We start from the raw sequence: 20824 nt of genomic DNA on the forward strand, positions 1-20824 counted from the left end.
GCTCTCTCCTTATTCCAATTGGGGTGTCGTGGCTACCACGCCGGCAGGTCACTGGGCCTGTTCTGGGAGCTGGTGGCGGCTCTGTTCTGCCCCTACTCCAATTGGGGTGACGTGTCTGTCGTACCAGCAGGCCACTGGGCCTGTCCTGCTGGTCGGTCGCAGATCTGCCCACCTTTCGGGCACGAGTGGAGGCTCTGCTTTGCCCCTACTCCAATTGGGGTGTCGTGACTACCCCGCCTGCAGGATGCTGGGTCTGTTCCTGGCAAGGGAGGCGACTCTGCTCTGTCACTACTCCAATTAGGGTGGTGTTTGTACCCCGCCGGCAGGCTCCTGGGCCTGATCCGCCGGTCTGTTGTAGGTCTGCCTACCTTGAAGGCGCGGGCGGCGGATCTGCCCTGCCCCTCCTACCACGCCTGCGGACCCCTGGGCCTGATCTGCAGGTTGATCACTGGTCTGCTCACCCTGCGGGCACGGGTGGCGGTTCCGCTCCACCCCCACTCCAATTGGGGTCACGTGACCTCCACACCGACAGGGCCTGATCCGGGCGTGGGATAAGGATCTGCTCTGCCCCTACTCGAGTTGGGGTGACGTGTGTACCACACTGGCAGGCCACTGGGCCTGACCCGCCAGGCTGTCACAGGTCTGTTTACCTTGCAAGCGCGAAGGGCGGCTCTGCCCTGCCCCTCCTACCACGCCCATGTACTACTGGGTCGTGGGTCTGCCCACCTGGCGGGTGTGGGTGGAGGCTCCGCTCCGCCCCCTCTCCAATTGGGGTCACGTGGTCACCACGCTGGCGAGCCGCTGGGCCTGCTCCGGGGGCTGGCGGCGGCCCGGCTCCTTCCCTCTGGCTCGAGGACAAATTGAGGAGACTCGGGTGACTGAGCCTCACCCCCCTTACCAGGAGACCAACTGCTTATGTCACCGCTGGTATTGATGAAGATCTCTCCTCCACCGCTTTCTGCTGACATCAGATCTCTGCCATGTTGGTATCCTATGCGAATGGCAGCATTTCGTTCCCCTTGCCAGGCAACCCAAGCAATGGGTGAGTCCTGACCTGCCCTCAGCAGGACCCGGACCGAGACACAGTTTCCGCGGGCTCCTAGCCCCGGTCCAGGGAAGTTCCGGGAGCCGGAACTCGGCCGCTCCGTGCTCGGTGTAAGCTCCTATAAGTGTAGGCTCCAAGAAGCAGCCCCCGCGGGCTCAGTTCCGGGAGCCGGAATTCGGCCGCTTAGTGTTTGGTGTATGCTCTGATAGTAGCAGGGTCCAAGAAGCAGCCTCCGCGGGCTCCGCAGCCCTGAGCCAGGGCGGTTCCGGGACGGTTCCGGGAGCCGGAACTCGGCCGCTCTGTGCTCGGTGTAAGCTCCTATAAGTGTAAGCTCCAAGAAGCAGTCCCCGCGGGCTCAGTTCCGGGAGCTGGAATTCGGCTTCTTGGTGTTTCGTGTTTGCTCTGATATTAGCAGGGTCCAAGAAGCAGCCTCCGCAGGCTCCGCAGCCCGGAGCCAGGGCGGTTCCGGGACGGTTCCGGGAGCCGGGACTCGGCCGCCCCGCGCTCCGTGTTCACTCCGATAAGATCAGATTTTAAGAAGCCCCCAGGCGCTGAACCCTAGCAATCTGTCTGCAAGCCGCAGGCGAATTGCAGCCTGAAATTACCTGTTCTATGGCTGAATGAGCTGCGGTCAGTCACACCATTCTTAACTATATCAATACTTTCGAAACGATATGATATCCCCCTTTAAACAATCTCAGTACACTTCCCCTTGCCCTCTTTCTCTCCCTTTCACTTCCCAAAGAAGCAGATTGAATTATCCCTTACGAAAGTATGCAGTATAGAAATTATAGGCAGGAAAAAATGGACTGAAATGATTCTACTTGCAAGTAAAACTTTGCAGAACTCATTGACACAAGGAAAATGATTTGAGAATAAGTAAGTACAATACAAATCTTTTAAAACTGAAAGACCACATCTCCACATCCAAAGGGTCAGCCAAGAACTCAATCATTTTATTTAAAGACTTTGGTCATCCTTTGGAATGGGAAGCAAAACCAAATGCAAGGGACAAAGCATGGCCTTGTAGAAAATTGGTTCCAAGAAGGAGTCAGCTGATAAGATAAACCAGAAAGAAATCTGATAAAATTAGCCAGAAAGGGAATCATCAGAATCAGTGGACCTGGAACAGTTTCTGAGTAGGATCATAGAAAATTAGTATTTTCCCAACTAGGTTCTCTGTGTAGGTCAGGAGAAGACACTTGATCTTGAGTATGGCTATGTTGTAAACATGCCTGGTGATAGGGATCTGGGTGATTACAAGAGGCAATTCCAAATCTCTTTACTTTGTGTTGTTTACCACATTCTCCCTTGAATTGATGAGAGGGATATCACAAGGTTTGATTTTTAATGATGAATTGGTAGCATGTAGAGTGGGGAACTGATCTGATGATCTTATTTGTACAACTCTGTGCAGATATGAAGTACTTAACTCATCTTAGGGAACAATCTTGAAAACACCTTCTTCACTGTCCCACATGTACATTCCTCATTGAGAAACCTCATGCTAAGTATGTACCATCATTCAGCATTATTGGTTTTGGATTAGAGAAGAGAGCAATCATTTTATAGTATGATTATAAAACCATCAAATTATAGAGCTAGTTATTTTCTACCTTCATCAATGCTGGAATATTTTCATATACAAATGCAGAAATAATATGAGTTTCACATAAGGAGGATAGACTGTAAAAAAACTAATATTCTGTCAATTCAACATGAACCTTTCAGGAACATCCCAAGAAGAGGCTACTTTCCACTTGATATGGTTATAATGAACTCTTATAAGTTGTCAGATCAATATATGAATGGCTTACAGGCATATATTGGTCACTTGCATTCCTATAAGTGGAATTTCTGCTGTTACAGGCAAAGTATTATACAAAAAAAATCTGTGTTCCTTTTTTTTGGTCACAGAGTTCTGTTGGTCATACATAAATGTGCACATTGTTCTTGCTGGTCATTCTGAACCTTCTGTGAGCCTTTTCTTTTCCAAAGCCACATAACAGCTCCCAAATGTTTCATCAGTTCCTTTAGATACTGTCATATACCATAGGCCACATCATCTAATTATTTCTATGTGTTAAGTAAAATAACATGAATGTATCAGAAAGTATAAAAGAAGAAAGAGATCGGGGGGAGGGGAGTGGAAGAAAAGGTAATAGGGGATGGATATGATCAAAATATGTTCTGTGCATATAAGAATACGATGATGAATTCTATAGTACTGTTTAATTTAACTTCACTAATAGAAATTAATATATATTTACATGTCTCCAGTTAACTCTGTGTGAGTAAAATCTGTGACTCATTTTACTAATTTTTTTCCAATAAAACTTATCACAGAAATGTGTGCAATGTCAATATTCAATAAGTATGATGCCTCAAGAGGAAGAAAAGTAAATTAGATCTGATCATACCCATTCACTTCTTAAAAATCCTTTGTTTGCTTATGGATTCTAGCAGTCGTGCTCACATTTCATTCTATAAAATGCATGTATCTAGAAAGATGAAATTGGTTTTTCTAAGAAAAAAAATCATAATTAATTATATTTGAGGAATCCTAGGATAAAAAAAATAAAAGAATTTTCATTGCAATAGGATTTCTAAGAGATTTGAGTTGGCAAATGTAGATTGGGACCTCAAAGAAGGTCTGAAGAATATTGGAAAATTTAAACCTTTCACTCAGATAAGGTCTTCTTTTGTTCTGCATCACAAAATTCCTTAGTATGGAGTTCACATCTTGGATTGGGTTTCTTAGTATATGGAAAGTTTCACAATCAGAATACCACCCACTCTTGGTCTAAGACTTCTTCCTCTCCATCAACCATTAAGTCTAATGTATATGTTATTTACTGTGTTTCTGAAGCATACCTTACATTTTTTATCTTTAGGTATGCTTTCTAGGATTGAAGCTCACTTGATCAAAACTGTACACAGTCGGGTCATTCAATAAATACCTATCTTTATGTGGGATCTTTATGTGGTTTTGCTTAATATAAATGTTATTATGTCATATGTTTCATCCTCTACTTTATATATTTTTTTGCTTGACAATGTTTTAAAATTGTTGGTGTCTGTTTTATTTTAATTGTGTCCAAATGCCACATAGTAGAACTTTGTCCACTTATTAAGTAGATAAAATTAAGATCCATTCTCCTAGTGTGGATACATAGGGCATGTTCAGTACCTCATTTATGGGTGTGTGTGTGTGTGTGTGTGTGTAAAGCATCCAAGTGAATAATACTGGGCATATGCACCTACAAACCTGTGCAAGGACTCCTCTGGTGTTTATACCCTAATGTGGAAATGATAGATCATAAGAGAGATGCAGTGCATTATTTTTAACCTTTTCACCAACACTTTACTGCATTCACCTTTTTATACCTGTCTCTGGAGATTAAAGTGATTGCCTACTGTTTTAAATTTGAACTTTTAATTAAAAAATTGTTTCATATACTTTGGTCTACTTCTCTACCTGCAACAGAAATTCCACAGGCTTTTTAATGACTTTTTTTAATTGTTTCCTTGATTTATTTTTCATAGCTTAGCAGTAAATTCCTCTTACCTGGTAGTGTGAGAAACATACTTCTTTCCTTATCTTTCTGCTAATATTACTTACATTTTCTTTTTGTGGGAGAATGGACCTCAATAAAATGTAAAATAAAATTCATAAAAAAACATTTCCATTACAAATTTGATTATAATGGGATGAAAATTGGAGAATAAATTTTAAGAATTGAAATCCTTAACATTTTAATTTCTTTCATAAATATCATTCAGATTTAGCTACACTGCTGAAATATCTACTTAGTGTTAATAATTTATCAATCTAATATGTTAATTTTTCTATTATTTTCATACATCTAGAAATCTTCATGATTTCTTCCAAAAAGAGTGAAGTGAAACAATGAGGACAGCTTTTCTTTCCTTATTTCCTCTTAGAAGAATGTATGTAAGGATTCTCTATTAGCTATTTTAATTGCTATAAAATTTGGGTAATTACCATTCATGAAAAAAAAGGAGTTCTGTTCTATGCTTACTGACTAATTTTCTAGGATTGAAGCAAGTTGTAACTCTGTGAAGACTTTCAAAGAAATCATCTATTGATGTATTCACATGGCATTTTTGTCTTTGATAGTCAACTATTACATGAAATTATATTTCGAGAATAAAGCATGTAAAACAAAGGGTGTTACTTATAAATATATTCCTAGATTTCATTGACATTTCTATAGGAAAAAGAAATGAATCTATCAGCTTCTGTTCTTGGTTTATCCCTGCCAAGTTTTAAGGTCTTCTTTAGAGTGCTTGAACATTTGTGCCCCTGTGCTTCTCACTTGATATTGTCTTTATATGCATCATCACACCCCATAATGACCAACTAAATCTTTAACTTTTTCTGCATGGCAGAGCATAATAAATATGCATGTATCCCTGAACTCATGAAGTATTAAGTATTTGACTCAGTGTTCTAATAGCAATTTGAAATTGCCAAAACATACACAAATAAAAACACAATGCTATAATTTTAAAAATTAAAATAAGTGTGTGAGACTGCCACAGAAGACAAAAGTTCTCAAGGAGAGGAAATGAGTCTCATCATCTTTGATCAAGCTCCATGGCATATACTACAGGGTTCATAACATAATAAATGCATGTCAAATTTGGTGCATCCATTTAAATTAGTGCTTTATATAAGAAGTTCTTATAATTTTTAATATATTTTTATTTGTACTTTTTAGATATACATGACAGTAGAATGTATTTTGACTTATTATACATCTATAGAGTATAATTTATTCTAATTAGGATCCCATTCTTGTGGTTGTACATGTTGTAGAGTTACATTGGTTGTGTATTCATATATAAGGATAGGGAAGTTATATCCAGTTCATTCTACAGTCTTTCCTATTCCCATGCCCCCTCCCTTTCCTTCCTTCCCCTTTGTCTAATCCAATGAATTTCTATAATTTCCCTTGCTATGGGTTATCAGAGAGAACATTTGGCTTTTGGATTTGATAGTCTCCAGTTCCAACCATTTACTGGCAAATGCCATAATTTCATTCTTCTTTATGCCTGAGATTCTTATTGGCACAACACTGTTCTCTCTAGACAAATTCTGTGCACCCAATATCAACTTCCAGAGATGTAGGTTAACTTTATTAGAAAGTGGGGATTAACACATAATCCAAAAAAATGAGTATATTTTTTCAGTAAATTTTAGTTTTTAAACATAACTAAACCTCAAATACCAAAAGTTTTTTGTTTTTGTTTTTTTCTTTTAGGATTGGCATTCATTTCAAAGAGAAAGGATTAGCTTAGGAATGCTTCCTGGACAATGTGTCACATTTACATATAATGCTACATGTGCTTTTCCTTACATTTTTGTAAGCATAGATAATGTTTCATAATAATTTCTTCATAATCACTAAGAAACATTTCCAGTGACCGAATCCCTCATACCCCAGCCAAGAATGAACTTGTTGAATGAAATAGAACCTCTATTTGTTTTTCGTCTTTTGAAAACTAGAAAATACAAAATAATCAGTCTAACTACATCTTCTCTAAGATGAATCATGATGTGTCTTGTGACCTTTTTCGACTCAGTAATTGACCTACAGAAAATCAAAATATAGTAGCATGCTTGGGATGGTCACTGAGAAGATTAATTTTATGTATCAACTTAGCTGTGCCCAGGGTCCCTAGATTAAATGTTATTTCTGGATGAATTGGTGTGGGTGTTTCTAGATGATGTTAACCTTTGAATCCTTGAATTCAGTGTGCTGTCTCCCATGGTCTAGGTGGGCATCATGTAGCTCCACCAAGGGCCTAAACAACAGGAAGGACTCATTTGATTCTTTTGCTTTCTGCCTTTCTTCTTGAGCCAGGTTATCTATCTCATGTTCTCTGGCCCTCAGGTAGGAACTTATGCCATTAGCTTGCCTGGTTCTCAGGAAGTCAGTCTCAGACTGAACTACATCACTGGCTTTTCTGGATATCCAGCTTGCAGATAGCAGACCCATCTCATTATCTAATATACTAATATACAAATACCCTTATACAAAATCAATATCTACTTATCCATCTCTGTCTCTCTTCCTCTCTTTAATATACATGTATGTATATTAAAATGGGATACACATGTAAGAGTATATTCTCATATATGCATATATCTAAAATAGGATATCTATTTTATACATACACACACACACCTAAATACACAGGCATGCACACACACACAGAGAGACATACACACATTGTACATACATTTGGTTCTGCTTCTCTAGGAAACCCTAACACAGTCTTATACATACTCCGTGTAGGAGTTTCTACAGGACTATGGTTTCTGCTATCTTTTTTCTACTGTGGATCATTAGAGAAGTCAGATGCAAGCTTTTGGTATCCAAATTCAGTCTGTCTTCACAATCTTTGCAAATGGATCTATTAATCACATAGTTGTTCAAGTAAAAACCTCTAGGAGTCATGTTTAAATTTCATCTTTCCTTCTTTCAGCTTATTGAATGCATCCTCCATTGATTCCAATTTTATATCTGATATATATCAGGATTCTATTTCTTCCATCTCTATTACCACTGAAAGAGTGAAAGGAAAGATAATTTCTTCCTTGGGCTAAAGAAACAACCTTCTCTCTGGGCCTCTGCTTTAATTCTGGGGTCCGACAATATTATTTCCATACAAGAATGAGAATGATCATTTCAAAACTACAAGTCAGACCATGTCATTCCCTCAGTTTTAGTCCCTTTCAATTGCTTCCTCTTTCGCATAAAGTGAATCTGAGCTTCTAATCCTGGTCGACCACGACCTGTATAATACACTCTCTGCTCAGCTCTCCACGTCTTATTGTGTGCTTTCTCCCTCATCCACTACAGAATAGACCTCATTCTCATTTATTGTGTATGCCACTGGTTTAGTTACAGGAGAACAACTAAAACAAACTTTTACATAGTTTTTGCAGTTGTTTACTATTAGTGTAAAAACTAGCAACTGAAATATCTCTATGATATGCAAAACATTTAGTTTCTTAGGTATCTATATTAAGTTCCATCATATCCATTTTTTTCTTAAATTTACCCATCTATTATTTTTCTCATACTACCAAAGCTTTGAAGGGAGATAGCCTTTCCTATCCTATTCACTGCTTTATTCTCAACATATAGATTAGTGTAATATCCTCAGTACACAGTTGTTAAACAAATAAGCATTGGAGAGTTTTGTTACATGGAGCATTTTAGATATTGACATTGAATTTTATTGAGAAATTTCCCCCTTTGGCATCTCTATTCATTTTTAGATATCTGGAATCTAGCCTGACCTTACCCTCTAGTCTTCATGTTCTGACAGTCTGCTCTCTCCAAGACTCTTTCAGCAATGCCTTAGCATGGTATTGTGCCTTAGTAAGCTTTGACATTTTTCTCTGTGATTTCAAATCACTGTCTGCTCCCCACTTTTATAGTACAGCCAAGTCTAATGGTTTGTCCTTTACTTAACTCTATAATTTATCCAATTATTACCCATGTCTTTAAGAAGCAAGAGAAGAATGGTGAGTATACCTTTCACCTGTCACAAGCACAGTATCTCAAACATACGTTGCAGAAAATACATGTTTTGGTAGGGGGTACTTTTTAAAATTTATTTGCAATACTGTTATTTATAGCCCCAACATTGAGCCTACATCATCCACTTCTATATTCTACAAACTTGACAAATAGGTAATAGCTCTCCAAATCTAGAGGTTGAATTATAGAAAACCATCAAAGAAAGTCAAAGCCAAAGGAAAGCATCCATTAGAAAGGAGAAGTCATCTCAATCAATGATTTGTAAATTGCATGTTTAATCTTAGACGATAGTTGTTAAAATCTTCCTCATGTTTATGTGGAGTCAGAATGGCCCTCCATACCCTGGCACATACAGAAGAAATCTGAAGGAATTAAAATTTGCCTTTTGTGACTTCTCATTTCCTTTTGTAGTTCTGGCCTCTGAGTTCATTGATGTCACTGTTTCCGCAGTCTTTGTCTTCAGCAACATCCTGTGTTATTCCTCCTAGTAACCCTCTTCTGTAATCTGTGAATGATAATAGAGATATCTATTATCTATTAGTAGAGATATCTGTTAGAGATAACACTTGCATTCAAGGTGTGTGAACCAGATGGTGTCAGGTAACACAAGTTGGAAGGAGAGTGCCCTCAGGCACCAATACCTCCCGCAAATGTCTCCTGCTGTGGTCTAGAAGAAATTTCCATGAGTAAAGGAGAGGCAGTGCATATCGAAACACAACTTCACCATCCTGGAAATGACTCAGAAGCTATACTCCAACTCCCACCTCTCACTTACTAGATGTGTAGCTAAATTCTAGAACATTCCTTAAGAAGTCTCTGAGCCTCATATCTCATCCACAAAAGAAAACATGATTTAGGCCTTAGGAGAGAGCATTCTATGAACATCAATTTCTCTATCTTTCCGAGTGTCCAAACATCTGTCTTTAGTCCTTACATGTGGCACTTCTTACAATTACCCTTAGTTTTTGGAAAAGCTGTGGTTTCTTTGTGCTTATTCATTTGCTATCTTAAAAAAAAAAAAAAAAAAAAAAATCTCTGTGAAACCTTCATTAAGTCTTGCCATTTGGAGTCACTTAATTACTGCTCAGTACTTCCACAGCACAAACTATAATGTGCTTTCTATTTCTTATCATTTTAAGCCTCACATTATAATCACAGATAGTATTGTTTAGTGGAGAGTTAAGGGACTCTAATGTCAGATCAACCTAAGTTTAACTCCAAATGTGACAACTATTTAGTTATAGGCAAGGAATATTTCAACAATTAGTTTAGATGTGATTGATTAGCTTCTTTTATAAGTTAGAAAAATACGTTTTGAAATAACCATTGCATTTATTTGTTCATATCTATATATCAGCTAATCCCTGCACTGGTAGAAGCTGAGTAATTGTACTAGACAAACTTCTTATCCCTTAGATTGTCTATCCAGGGAGTAAGGACAGGGGTTAATTGCATGGTCCTATAATACCAGGATTGTGTCTATAGTAGTAAGGCTTGGATATCTTAAATATAGATAATATATTATTTAATCCACACATGTGTATTGACTATAGAATAAAATCATAAAAAAATAAATATCTACTTTAGTGATAATGACAACATCATCTCCTACAATTTTTATGAAGAGCAGTAACTACAATGTCAAACATAGTCAACACTGTGCAACTAAGTAACATTTCAAATAAATTTTGTAGAGCAACAAAGCTATTGCAATTTATAAATAAAATAAAATAAAAACACACCAGAAAGTATTTCCTATAAAATATATTCTACAATTATTTTCTCCACAAAAATACAATGATGCAGAACGTCTAAATCCAAGTTCAGGATGTAATGCATTAATTCTAATCCCAAGCATTATGAGCAATTATTTTGTTCACAAATAAAAAAATTACATTTAAAACCCTTTATCCTCAGTCGAATTGCTTTCAAATTCAGACTTAGATTGAGGAAAACAAAGAGCCCCCATTCCAGGTTTTAGTAGTGTATGAGAATGCGAAATGAACTGAATATAAATTATCACCACTCCCTTAATTGTGTGTGTATATATTTGTGTGTGTATATATTTGTGTGTGTATACAGATGAACATGCATGCATATTCCTTTCAATGTTGATATCATGCATATTCTTTTCAATGTTGATATTCATGTTGAAATTGTGCATTTATACAGCTTTTATAGTGATGCCCGCTGTTACCTTATCTTTTTGACTGACAATGATGGGATTTCAGTCATGCTCAACCTTTCCGACAGTGCCAGTGATGGGATTTTTTGAAATCTTATTACTGGTTGCACTGCCTTGATCTCAGATGGAACTTTCAATCAAAAAGGCAATCAGAAGGTTATACATTCGTGAGATTCCCTGCAAAGCTAGTGATCGCATAACACAACTCGTTGGAAGGGACTACTTGCCTCCAGTCCTTATGTGGCTATAAAGAGTAATTGGCTACTTAGCTCTCAGCACCCGCTTTTCCTTCTCCAAAATACAGCATAGCCCAGCACTCTGTTGAGTCTCAGTGTGGAATCCGGCTGCTCCTAGGAGATTTCTAAGTCTCCTGCAGAGTCTTGTCTTACTTTAAGCATATGATTAAGTGAACTCTTCCAAAGACACATTTGTCTATTTCTAACCATTCTTGCTTCACTACCGATGCCAGTGAATCTAAGTTTTTTTTTTCTTTTATGTACACATACACTTACCTATACATTTTTCTTCCAAAACATTTTTACTGTAAAATTCATAGCCTAGAAATCACAATTCTCTGAGGCAAGGTTCACACATGAATTTAATTTAATTTATAGTATCTTATTATTATGAACTATTTTAAACTATTGTAATAATTGCACTCATGAAAAGTATGGTAGGGAATGGCTTCCTAATACTCTGTAATATATACATCTGTACCTTTAAGAGATATTTTTTATAAGTTTGTTTGCTCAAGTAATACACAGAGAGGCTGGGGTTGTGACTCAGTAGTAAAGTGCTCACCTAGCTCATGTGAGGCCCTGGGTTCAATCCTCAGCACCATGTGAAAATAAATAAATGAAATAAAGTATTGTGTCCAACTACAACTAAAAAATAAATATTAAAATAATAATAATAATACACAGAGTGGAGGCTGACTTCATCCCAAGAAGGGTCCAGACATCCAGGGATGCATCTGGAACCTTGAACTGTGTGGCAGACAGAGGGAGACAATTTTTTTCTCACTTGGTTCCAGATAACAATTTTTTTTACATTAATCATTAAACCCTTGGGCAGAGATGTGTTTCAAAGGATAGGAAAAGACTAAACTTTGTGACACACACAGACCCACAGACACATTAAAATATCTGTAGACAATTATTTGAAAAGTAACCACAGAGGTAGGTACATGTAAAATATATAAAAATGTTGATGGAACAGAAGACTATGTACAAATATAAAAAGAATCACTTCAATAAAATTGTATAACGTGTTACTTAGCAAGTTGAGCATGTAGTGCTTAAAATCCTATTGATTCTTTTGGTTGGTGAAGTCCTGCTAAGTCTGTTGTTAAAGTAAAGGCTTCAGTTAAATTGTGTGTGTGTGTGTGTGTGTGTGTGTTGTGTGCATGTTCCTTGGATCTTCATATAAATTCATGATATTCTAAAAGCATAGTTCATATAGTGTAGTCTTTATAATGAACACAGCATTATTACTCATTTCACCCCATGTTACAAAATTTGGAATTGGCTTTTAAGCACAAAACGCTAAGATGGTGATGGTAAAAATTTAGTAAGGAATCTAAATATTTCCATCCCCTCTTCCTAAGTAAAATAAATTTTGAAGCAAGTTTGGGACAACTGGTATACCATTTATTATCTCCTTCCCACAAAACTACCATGTGAAGATAACCTACTGATTCCTAACAGGAGTACATAGGTTTAATTTTCCCAAAGAAAAATAGTGTTATTTTTGTGTAGATATATTTGTTTAATCTATGGCACTTCACTGTAAACAAGTCAGAAATGAGTCTGATATAACAGAGATAAATAAAAATAAATAATTTCACCTTGATTTGGAATGTGTAAGATAGTTAGAATATTGTTAAAAATTGATTATTATTACTTCAACTGCTGTTGATAACTTATATTCATCAGATACTTGTTTTAGACACTGTGCTAACCTGGTGATTATAAAAGTCACTTTGGATCATCACTTTGACCTCAGAAAGAGTATTCAATAGCCTCTGGGATAAGCATATAAGATGAATCATTCACAAAAAGAGGGGTCTCAAAAAGGATTTGATTAAACCATTGGATAGCTACTAAATTCTTGTTATAACATTCAAGTGTTTTGTTGCTGTCACAAAGGAGGCAGTTACTAGAACTTGGTGCCTTCAATTTGCAAGCCAGATCCATGCTTTCCTTAGGCATCCCCAAGCCAGTGATTGAGATGGCAGGTGACCAGAGCCTCACTACATTGACCCTGTGATATCTTGCTCTAGTGGACAGTCTCTCATTCCAGAACCCTGTGAATGCACTGACAGAAATTTTGCCAGATTTATGTTGCAGTCTAAGGCTCTCTTGTCAAATCCTGTTCTCTGATCCCTTCATTTTCATAAGTTGTAGACCTACCATCTTGTCTGAAGTCTTCCAGCCCAGTACCACTTCCCTTTCCAGAAGTACCCAAAAGTACAATTGGCAAACTTTTAGTTATTTTAAATTCCTTTTATGTTTCTGCTTATATCTTGCTATATGAAAGCTATCAAGCCATTTCTCTTCTCTAGTTCTTTATAATGAAGACTCAAATAAATAAAAGTGTTCCTTGGGATGATTTGGAAGAACCCTTTAGGATATCAGTTAGAGTTGATAATTTTGTTAATATCAGGTCTTCATTTGGCTGGAAAAAAATGATGACAACAAAGGTATTTATAAAAATATATTTCACAAAGTAGGAAACAATACAGGAGTTTCTCTGAATACAATACATGGAGTAAATAAACAATATTGCATTAAAGCAAAGTAGAAAATTAAAATGATCTGCATGTAATACTTGAGTTTTATCATACATTTTCTACTCCTAAATGGCAGGTTTGCATTACAAATTAAATATGCTCACATCTTCTAGTTCTGCTCTTTTTTTTTTCTTTGTAGCCTAAAACATTCTGTGGATCACTGTGATCAGGGACAGAAGTGCTAAAAACAGAAGCAGTAAAATTATGTACAAATCAGTTCCTGTTTCTAAAATAGTAGGGGCAACTTGAAGCATGTTTATTGGACAGGGCATTAGGTAGGTATCTAAAAGTCTAGAGTTTAAATATTCACAGGAATCAATATACTTTCAGATGTTTGTGCTTGTAGTAAAAACACCAAATACTAGGATTATGAACAAAATAGAAAACAGTCCCTTTAGTTTCTCTGGGAAAATGCTGTTCCTGCCATCACCAGTCACAATAACACTTCCTACTCTAAAGAGACTATTAGCTCTCCTTTTCATAATATTGCCTTCCATACTTATCTCATCAAAATGTACATGTATTAAACATTCATTGTATATATATTTATATAAAACAATCTAAAGTCTTAATAATGGATATAATTTAGGTTTCTTTTCCCATATAGTCCCTTAATCTATAGAGTACCAACCTTAATAAATAAAAGCATTAATGGACATCAATAAAATATTTATTTTGAGGATTAAACAAATAAATTCACGCGCTAGCAATAAAACCATCTGTCTCTTAATTAGTCCACTATGGGATAAAGTTTTATCTTTGTGTCCTTGTGGAAGAAGATGAGGTGGAGGGAAGGAGGAATCCTGCTTCTAGAAACAAGCTGTTTGAATGGGATTTCTCTCCTCCCACCACTGAGTTGGCAATCCCCACCCTGGAATGGATTACGAACATGTGAATATTTTAAGGCTCGACACAATATTTAAAGATGCTATTCAGTCTCTGGTGAGTGGGGCCAACAATTATGTACAATGTGTGGTCACCGTACCGTATAATCTAGGAGGCCTCCCGAAACTCCAAAAAGTCATAATGTACAGCAGACCAAGTATTGCTTTATCATTTGTGGCGGGATCCTTATTGGTGAAGGGGAAAAAACCATTTGCATTCATAAAAATCCTTGAAGAAGACACAAATCAGCAGCAGATTCCTTGCAGGTCCATTTTTTTTTTCTAAGAAAGCACCTTTTAATTTTGATTTTTTCCTCTTTTTAAACCATTTCTCTAAAGATTAGCTAGGATCCCAATCTTTGTCTGTGGTAGTCAGGTAAATATCAAATATCCAAAGACTTCTAGACACTCCACATACTTAATTCACACTCCACAAGATTTATAACCTCCTAACATATACTTTTTATTTTTATTATTTTTTTTTTGGTTCAACATTAAAATGTGGTTGAGTTTATAGATGATTGGTGCTAAACTTGCTTCTAAAACAATAGCCACATTGGTTTGTATCTAAGGGGAGTGACCCTAGAATATTACAGAATGCTCAGTTCCATGGAATTTTTTTTTTTTTTTTATAATCCACTGTCAAGTTTCTTTGTCACTTTCACCAACAGAGTAGAGTTCGCCCAGTCTCTTAAAGCGGGGACCCCAGTCACTGAGGTAGTCAAAATTCTGGTCTGAGTCTGATGTGGTGGACTCCAAGGAGCTGAGGGAGCCAGCCACAGACCCTCGGCCTTCATAGCCATAAATCTGAATGGAGTCATATGGTGGGGCCGTAGGGTCATTATCTGCCTCATGCAGCCTTACATTTATAAATTCATCGACATCAACACCATTTGGAACTGGAGCAAGCCCTTGCCTTGGCATGAACTGCAAATCTGGTTTAATATCCTTACGGGGTAAAAATCCATTAATTCCATCTGGGTTTTGTAAAGTTGCAATGTCAAAAGCCTCTGTGTCCTCCTCCCCTCCTCCTTCGTCGTCATAGCGAATGATGTTTTCTCGAACGTCTTCATCGTCTTTGATAATCAATGGCTCATTTTTATGTCGCCGCAGAGTTACAAACAGCACCACAATGACTGTAGGAAAAATGCCAAATAATAATTAACCTTAGTAACATATAATTTTATAATCAGTACATCATATATGTTAAGAGACAGGGGCATTTATGAGTGTGTGGCTTTAATCACCTTTATTAGGAAATTTAGCTAAACATCTTTCTGAAGATTGGCCACTGAATTTTGAGTAAGTGTTATTCCAGATTATTACTGTTTATTAAAGGGTGATGATGCTGGGTTAAATAAATAGGCTTTTAGACCGTTGTGGTGAAGAATACATTTAATACTGTTTTCAGCTCTAATGGTATGAAATCAAAATGCAGCAGGACTAACTTGGTGTATCTCTTGGGTAAATTGTTGAAAATCCTTTAGCTCCATGTCTCTCTTCTGTTAAAAAATAAAATTAAATTAAAATTAAAAAAAACAGACTAGTGAGCTCCAACTTTGTTTATTTTCTGTTTTAACTATTATTCAAGGTCCTCTAGATTAAAAAAAAATTGTTTTCACAGAGTAAACGTTAAACACACATGGGCAGCTTCTTAATGAAAGCTGGAACTCCTAAATCTGAAAACATCGACCTGATGGTGAGGAAAGGGGTAAGAACACGTAACTAGGTACCCTGATCAAACTTGGGCTACTGGAGAAACATAGGTCAGAGAGGTAAGTTAGGCTTAAATCCAAGGTACTGAGTGAAGAAGATAGTAAATGACACCATCTTTAAGGTGTTTTATTCTTTAAGAACAGCATTGGATATGACTTTTTGTGTTTTGTCAATCTTTTTGAAGACAACTTATTGTGTCTACTCTTTTTGTTTTCATTTTATCTGATTAAACTTTAGGATCTGATGGACTAAGTAACCCAATTTATACCCTGCTTATGTACAATAGTATTATGGGCATCAAATAGCATACTCTGTTTACAGTAATTGGTGTGTTTGCATCAGAAGATCTGGAGATCTTATATAATAGAGGCTACAAACACAGAAAGGCTCATTCCCCCTTTCACCACCATATTCTGTTTTTACACATTGTTCATCATTCACTGATGATGGGTCTGAAAAAGGCACTGAACATTCTCTTCAATTCTACATGTACTATCATAACATTTTCTTGACTTCCTCTTAGTGACCTCACAGTGTGGAAAAAGGAAATACTTCTTGCCTCAAAGAATGCTGATGCTGGCCAGGACAGAGTTTTCTGTCCTCATTTACAGTCATTTATGAACCAGAAAAATGGTGACCATGAGGCTATGAAGGAAATACCTACCTAGCAACAAAATGATGCATGCTAATATGGCAATTAAGGCGCCCATACTGAGTCCAATGGGAAGGACATAAGCTTCAACGTTACAAGACTGGACAACACCATCATTGCTGCAGCCACAGACCCGGATCGTCAGGGTACTGGTGCTGCTCAGTGGAGGATTTCCACTGTCACTGATTATGATTGGTAAAAGATAGACTTCTTGCTTCTGGCGGTTGAATCCATTATGCTTTGCCAAAATGCTGAGGGAATTATCTGAAAAGAGTGAAAATTAGAATAATTTTAATCACTTCAAAATGGCTATCCAAACAACACTTGTTTTCCTAGTTCGTAAATCCCCTGCAAACCTTAAGACAATCCCAACTCTAGTGGACCTCTCAAGCTCTCTTTACATTTGTACTTCCCACTTTTTCATTTGTCATGAGTTAAAATAACCAAACAATAATGGGTTGAATGCATGGAGCCCAATAATGAACTAATGGAGTTTTACCAGCACCATATGCTTACAAAATATTAATTTTATAAAAATAATCTTCAAGTTTTAAGGGTTCTTTTGGAAGACATACATTTTCTCAAGTCTCCATTCTCTTTACTTAGCTTTATAATGCACTGAACAAAGTTGACTGGATAGAATTCCACCGTATTTGGAAGATTGGTTCCAGAAACTCTATATTAAAACATAGACTAGATGACAATATAGCATGCAAATCAAAGTACTTTGTTGACTCCCACAGGTACCTAATAAAAGAGATAATTATGCTTTTGAGTGTTTATACTAAGAAATAACAAAAGCTCCATTTACTGCCAATTGGAGGATTGTCACACATGTAAAAATCATGTAAACTAACTTTGTGTATACTAGTAATACAAGTAAGAACAAGTGAGAAGTCATCTGAGAAAGTATTCCATTTTTTTTTGTGTGTGTGAATTAGTTACAGGGAGGTAACTGGTTACCTGGAGCAATACTTAAGTATAAAACTGCAGTTTGACATAAAACTGGTTACTAAGAAGCGATTGGTTCCATGTTAACAATATGGTTTTGAAATTCTATCAGCAACACCAAATTTTTGTTTATTATTTATCACCATCTCATGCATTATACATATTAATTTATTTGTACATATTAATTTATTTTCAAATTCTGATTAATGAAAAACAAATATATACTAATTATCTCATATTGGTATTATTGTCAAAAGCAGATAAACAAATTTTTGGCTACTGTATATAATGTTTTTTGTGTAATTATTATTTCAGCTGAGATTTTTTCTTTTCAGATATCAATAAATTTTCAGGTCTCAGAAGATTGGGCAACCTCATCATTGTGCATTAAAGCAGACATTTCAAACCATTGCTGTCTAATTTCTGGACATCAGTGTCCTACTTGTTTCTAAAATACTCAAATAGGTAGATACATATTTCATTAAATGAATTTAAGTAAATATGTTAATCTTAGCCATATACTACTATATTACAATTTCCCAGAAAATAAGAGTCATTCCTAAGAACAGACGTATAATTAGATGTCTTTTTGCTTTATGATAAAAACAGGCCTATAATGCCTTACTAGTAAGGAGTCAAACAGAAAAAGCACTCTGATTTAACAATATTTTTTCCTAAATTTCTTCTGGCTGTGCCTCATTATATAGTAATTTGCAGAGCAAAAGGAGGTTTCTAATGGAGTTAAGCAGTGATACACCAAATGATCCAGTAATCTTTATTTCCATGACGTAGAAGGAAATACCAGTAAGCTAAAAGCAGGGGAACATTATCTCAAAACATACAGAATATATAGTTGTGTTATATTTTCAGAAAGTATATGACAAGTTTGAGTACAGTTAATTAGTGCAGGGAACATTTGTGGGTGATTTCATACACCACAGTTCAAAACAGAAGCTGGGAATTGTTCCTTAAGATGCAATTATTAAAATTACAATGGGGCTTTTGTCTTTTGTGGATGACATTATTTATACCAGAAGTATCTTTGCATATTCTCTCTTTAAAGTAGTCTATAATGGGAATTTAGAATTTGCTGCAAGAATGCTGCTTGTTGCAGAAAAAAAAAATCTCTTTTATCACTTAGAAAAGTGTTGGTAAATCTAACATTAAACACATGCTCAAACTTTTGTGTTAATCCTGGAATTTGCATATATTGTTTCACTCTTTTGGGGGTGGGGGATACCAGGGGTTCAACTGATCGCATTCAAGCACTGAACCACATCACCAGCCCTATTTTTTTTTGTATTTTTTTGGAGACAGGGTCACATTGAGTTGCTTAGCACCTCACTTTTGTTGAGGTTTTCTTTGAATTCTCAATTCTCCTGCCTCAGCCTCAGGAGCTGCTGGTATTACAGCCACCACACCTGGCTTACATTGTTTCCCTATTTACACAGGAAATTGTTGAGTAGATAAAGGAAGACAATGAGTTATTTTTGTTAAGTTTTACCAACCAACTGTAGGCAATGTCAATTTACCTGTCTACTGGATTGTGAATTTGTGTGTGTGTGTGTGTGCACGTGTGTTTACTAGTTTTGCATAGGCGCTTGTATGTAGTATTAATTTATTTGAGGACTTTAAAAAAATAGGACAAATAAAATTATAATATTGCATATATCAAAAATCATAACATGCCATGTATTTAAAAAATAAAAACAATTTTAAAAACATAACATAATGGTTTCACATAGTTCACGTTAATGTATTTATGATCATTTAAAAAATCTTACATGTTGCAAATAACTTCTACAAAGTTGCAGTTTGTTCTTTAAAACTTATGCTGATTTTTCATTTCATTGAAATTTTAATTTCAGTACAGTCAATTTTATCAATCTCATCACAAGTGTTTTTAAGCCTTATTTTAAAGATTATATAAAATTTGGTTTCATAATGCTACCTTTCTGATTTAAGTCATTATATGAAATTGATTTTTTTCCCCATACTTCTAATTTATTTTCCCAAGGTTAATTATGAAATAACTTATCCTTTATCCACTGATTCTTAATGCTCTCTCTCACAAATCAGTTTTTTTGCATTCTCATCCTTTCATGGAATATCTATTCAGTTCCAATAGTCTGGTTTTCTAACTATGTATTATTTGGCATCCATTTATGAGTTAGAACTTTATTAAAATCTTGATATTTTTCAAGGCACTTTCCCCAATCATGTCTTCTTTAAAGTGTATGAGCTATTTTTGTCTATTTGCTGTTCTCTCATAAATATAGAGTCAGGCTGATTATCAAATCCCTTGAAAATTCCTATAAGGTCTCTGGTAAAGATTGTAATCAAATAGAAACAAATTTAGAGAGCATCAATAACTTTATGACCATAGTCTTCTGTATAAAGATATGATCAAGGTTTATCTATTTTCCTAAATATATATCAATAAGCTTTTTATTTTGGCTAAAAGAGATTTCTTACATTCTTGTTCAATTTATTATTGGATGATGCATATATTCTGTTGCTATAGTAAACCTTCCTAAAATTAACTACCTTTGAAAATTAGATTTTCAGTGCATTGCTGCTGATATACAAAATATAATTGCTTTTTTTTGGTAGGACTATAAAATGGTATACACATACTACAGTCTTCTATTTTTCCTTTTTTTTCTTCTTAGTAATAGAGATTGAACCCCTTTGCACACTATTCTTAATTTCAGTAATCTTCTAAGACATTCTTTTTTACTTATAAAATATATCTCATCAGATAATTCCATTTCAGTATGATAGCATGAGGAGTACACAGATATGCTTCCCAGGGCAAATGATGAATATTATAAAAGAAAACAGATTTAAAATTCCTGGAAATGTTTCTGGAGAAAAGCAGCAAATGAAGAAATGTTTATACAAGACAATAGACACATCATAGTAAAATTCCTGAGAGTCAAACACAATGAAAAAAATCTTGCAAGCAAGAGTAAAGTCAGTCACTTCCAAAGTGACTAATATGATCAACAGCTAAATTC

The 20824-nt window shown here is 36.2% G+C and overlaps 1 protein-coding gene across 3 annotated transcripts in view; it reads right to left on the minus strand.

Moving 5' to 3' along the window:
- Window positions 1-2047: 2047 nt before the first annotated feature.
- The window catches only part of Cdh8 (cadherin 8), a 362712-nt gene continuing 343935 nt past the window's right edge, over window positions 2048-20824 (minus strand). Inside the window, exons 11-13 of one of the 3 annotated variants that reach the window (XM_046434742.2) lie at window positions 16866-17117; window positions 15439-15621; window positions 2048-9130 (exon numbers count right to left, since the gene is read on the minus strand). In XM_046434742.2, the coding sequence (XP_046290698.1) occupies window positions 9021-9130; window positions 15439-15621; window positions 16866-17117 (545 nt within the window). In that variant the 3' untranslated portion in view covers window positions 2048-9020. Of the gene's footprint in view, window positions 9131-13536; window positions 15622-16865; window positions 17118-20824 lie in introns of those variants that run through there. The other 2 variants (XM_058575820.1, XM_046434741.2) reach the window with 2 other exon arrangements.

This window comes from Marmota monax, unplaced genomic scaffold (assembly GCF_021218885.2).
Source record: "Marmota monax isolate L192 unplaced genomic scaffold, Marmota_monax_Labrador192_F-V1.1 WCK01_AAM20220418_F8-fsc00024, whole genome shotgun sequence".
Lineage (NCBI taxonomy): Eukaryota > Metazoa > Chordata > Mammalia > Rodentia > Sciuridae > Marmota > Marmota monax.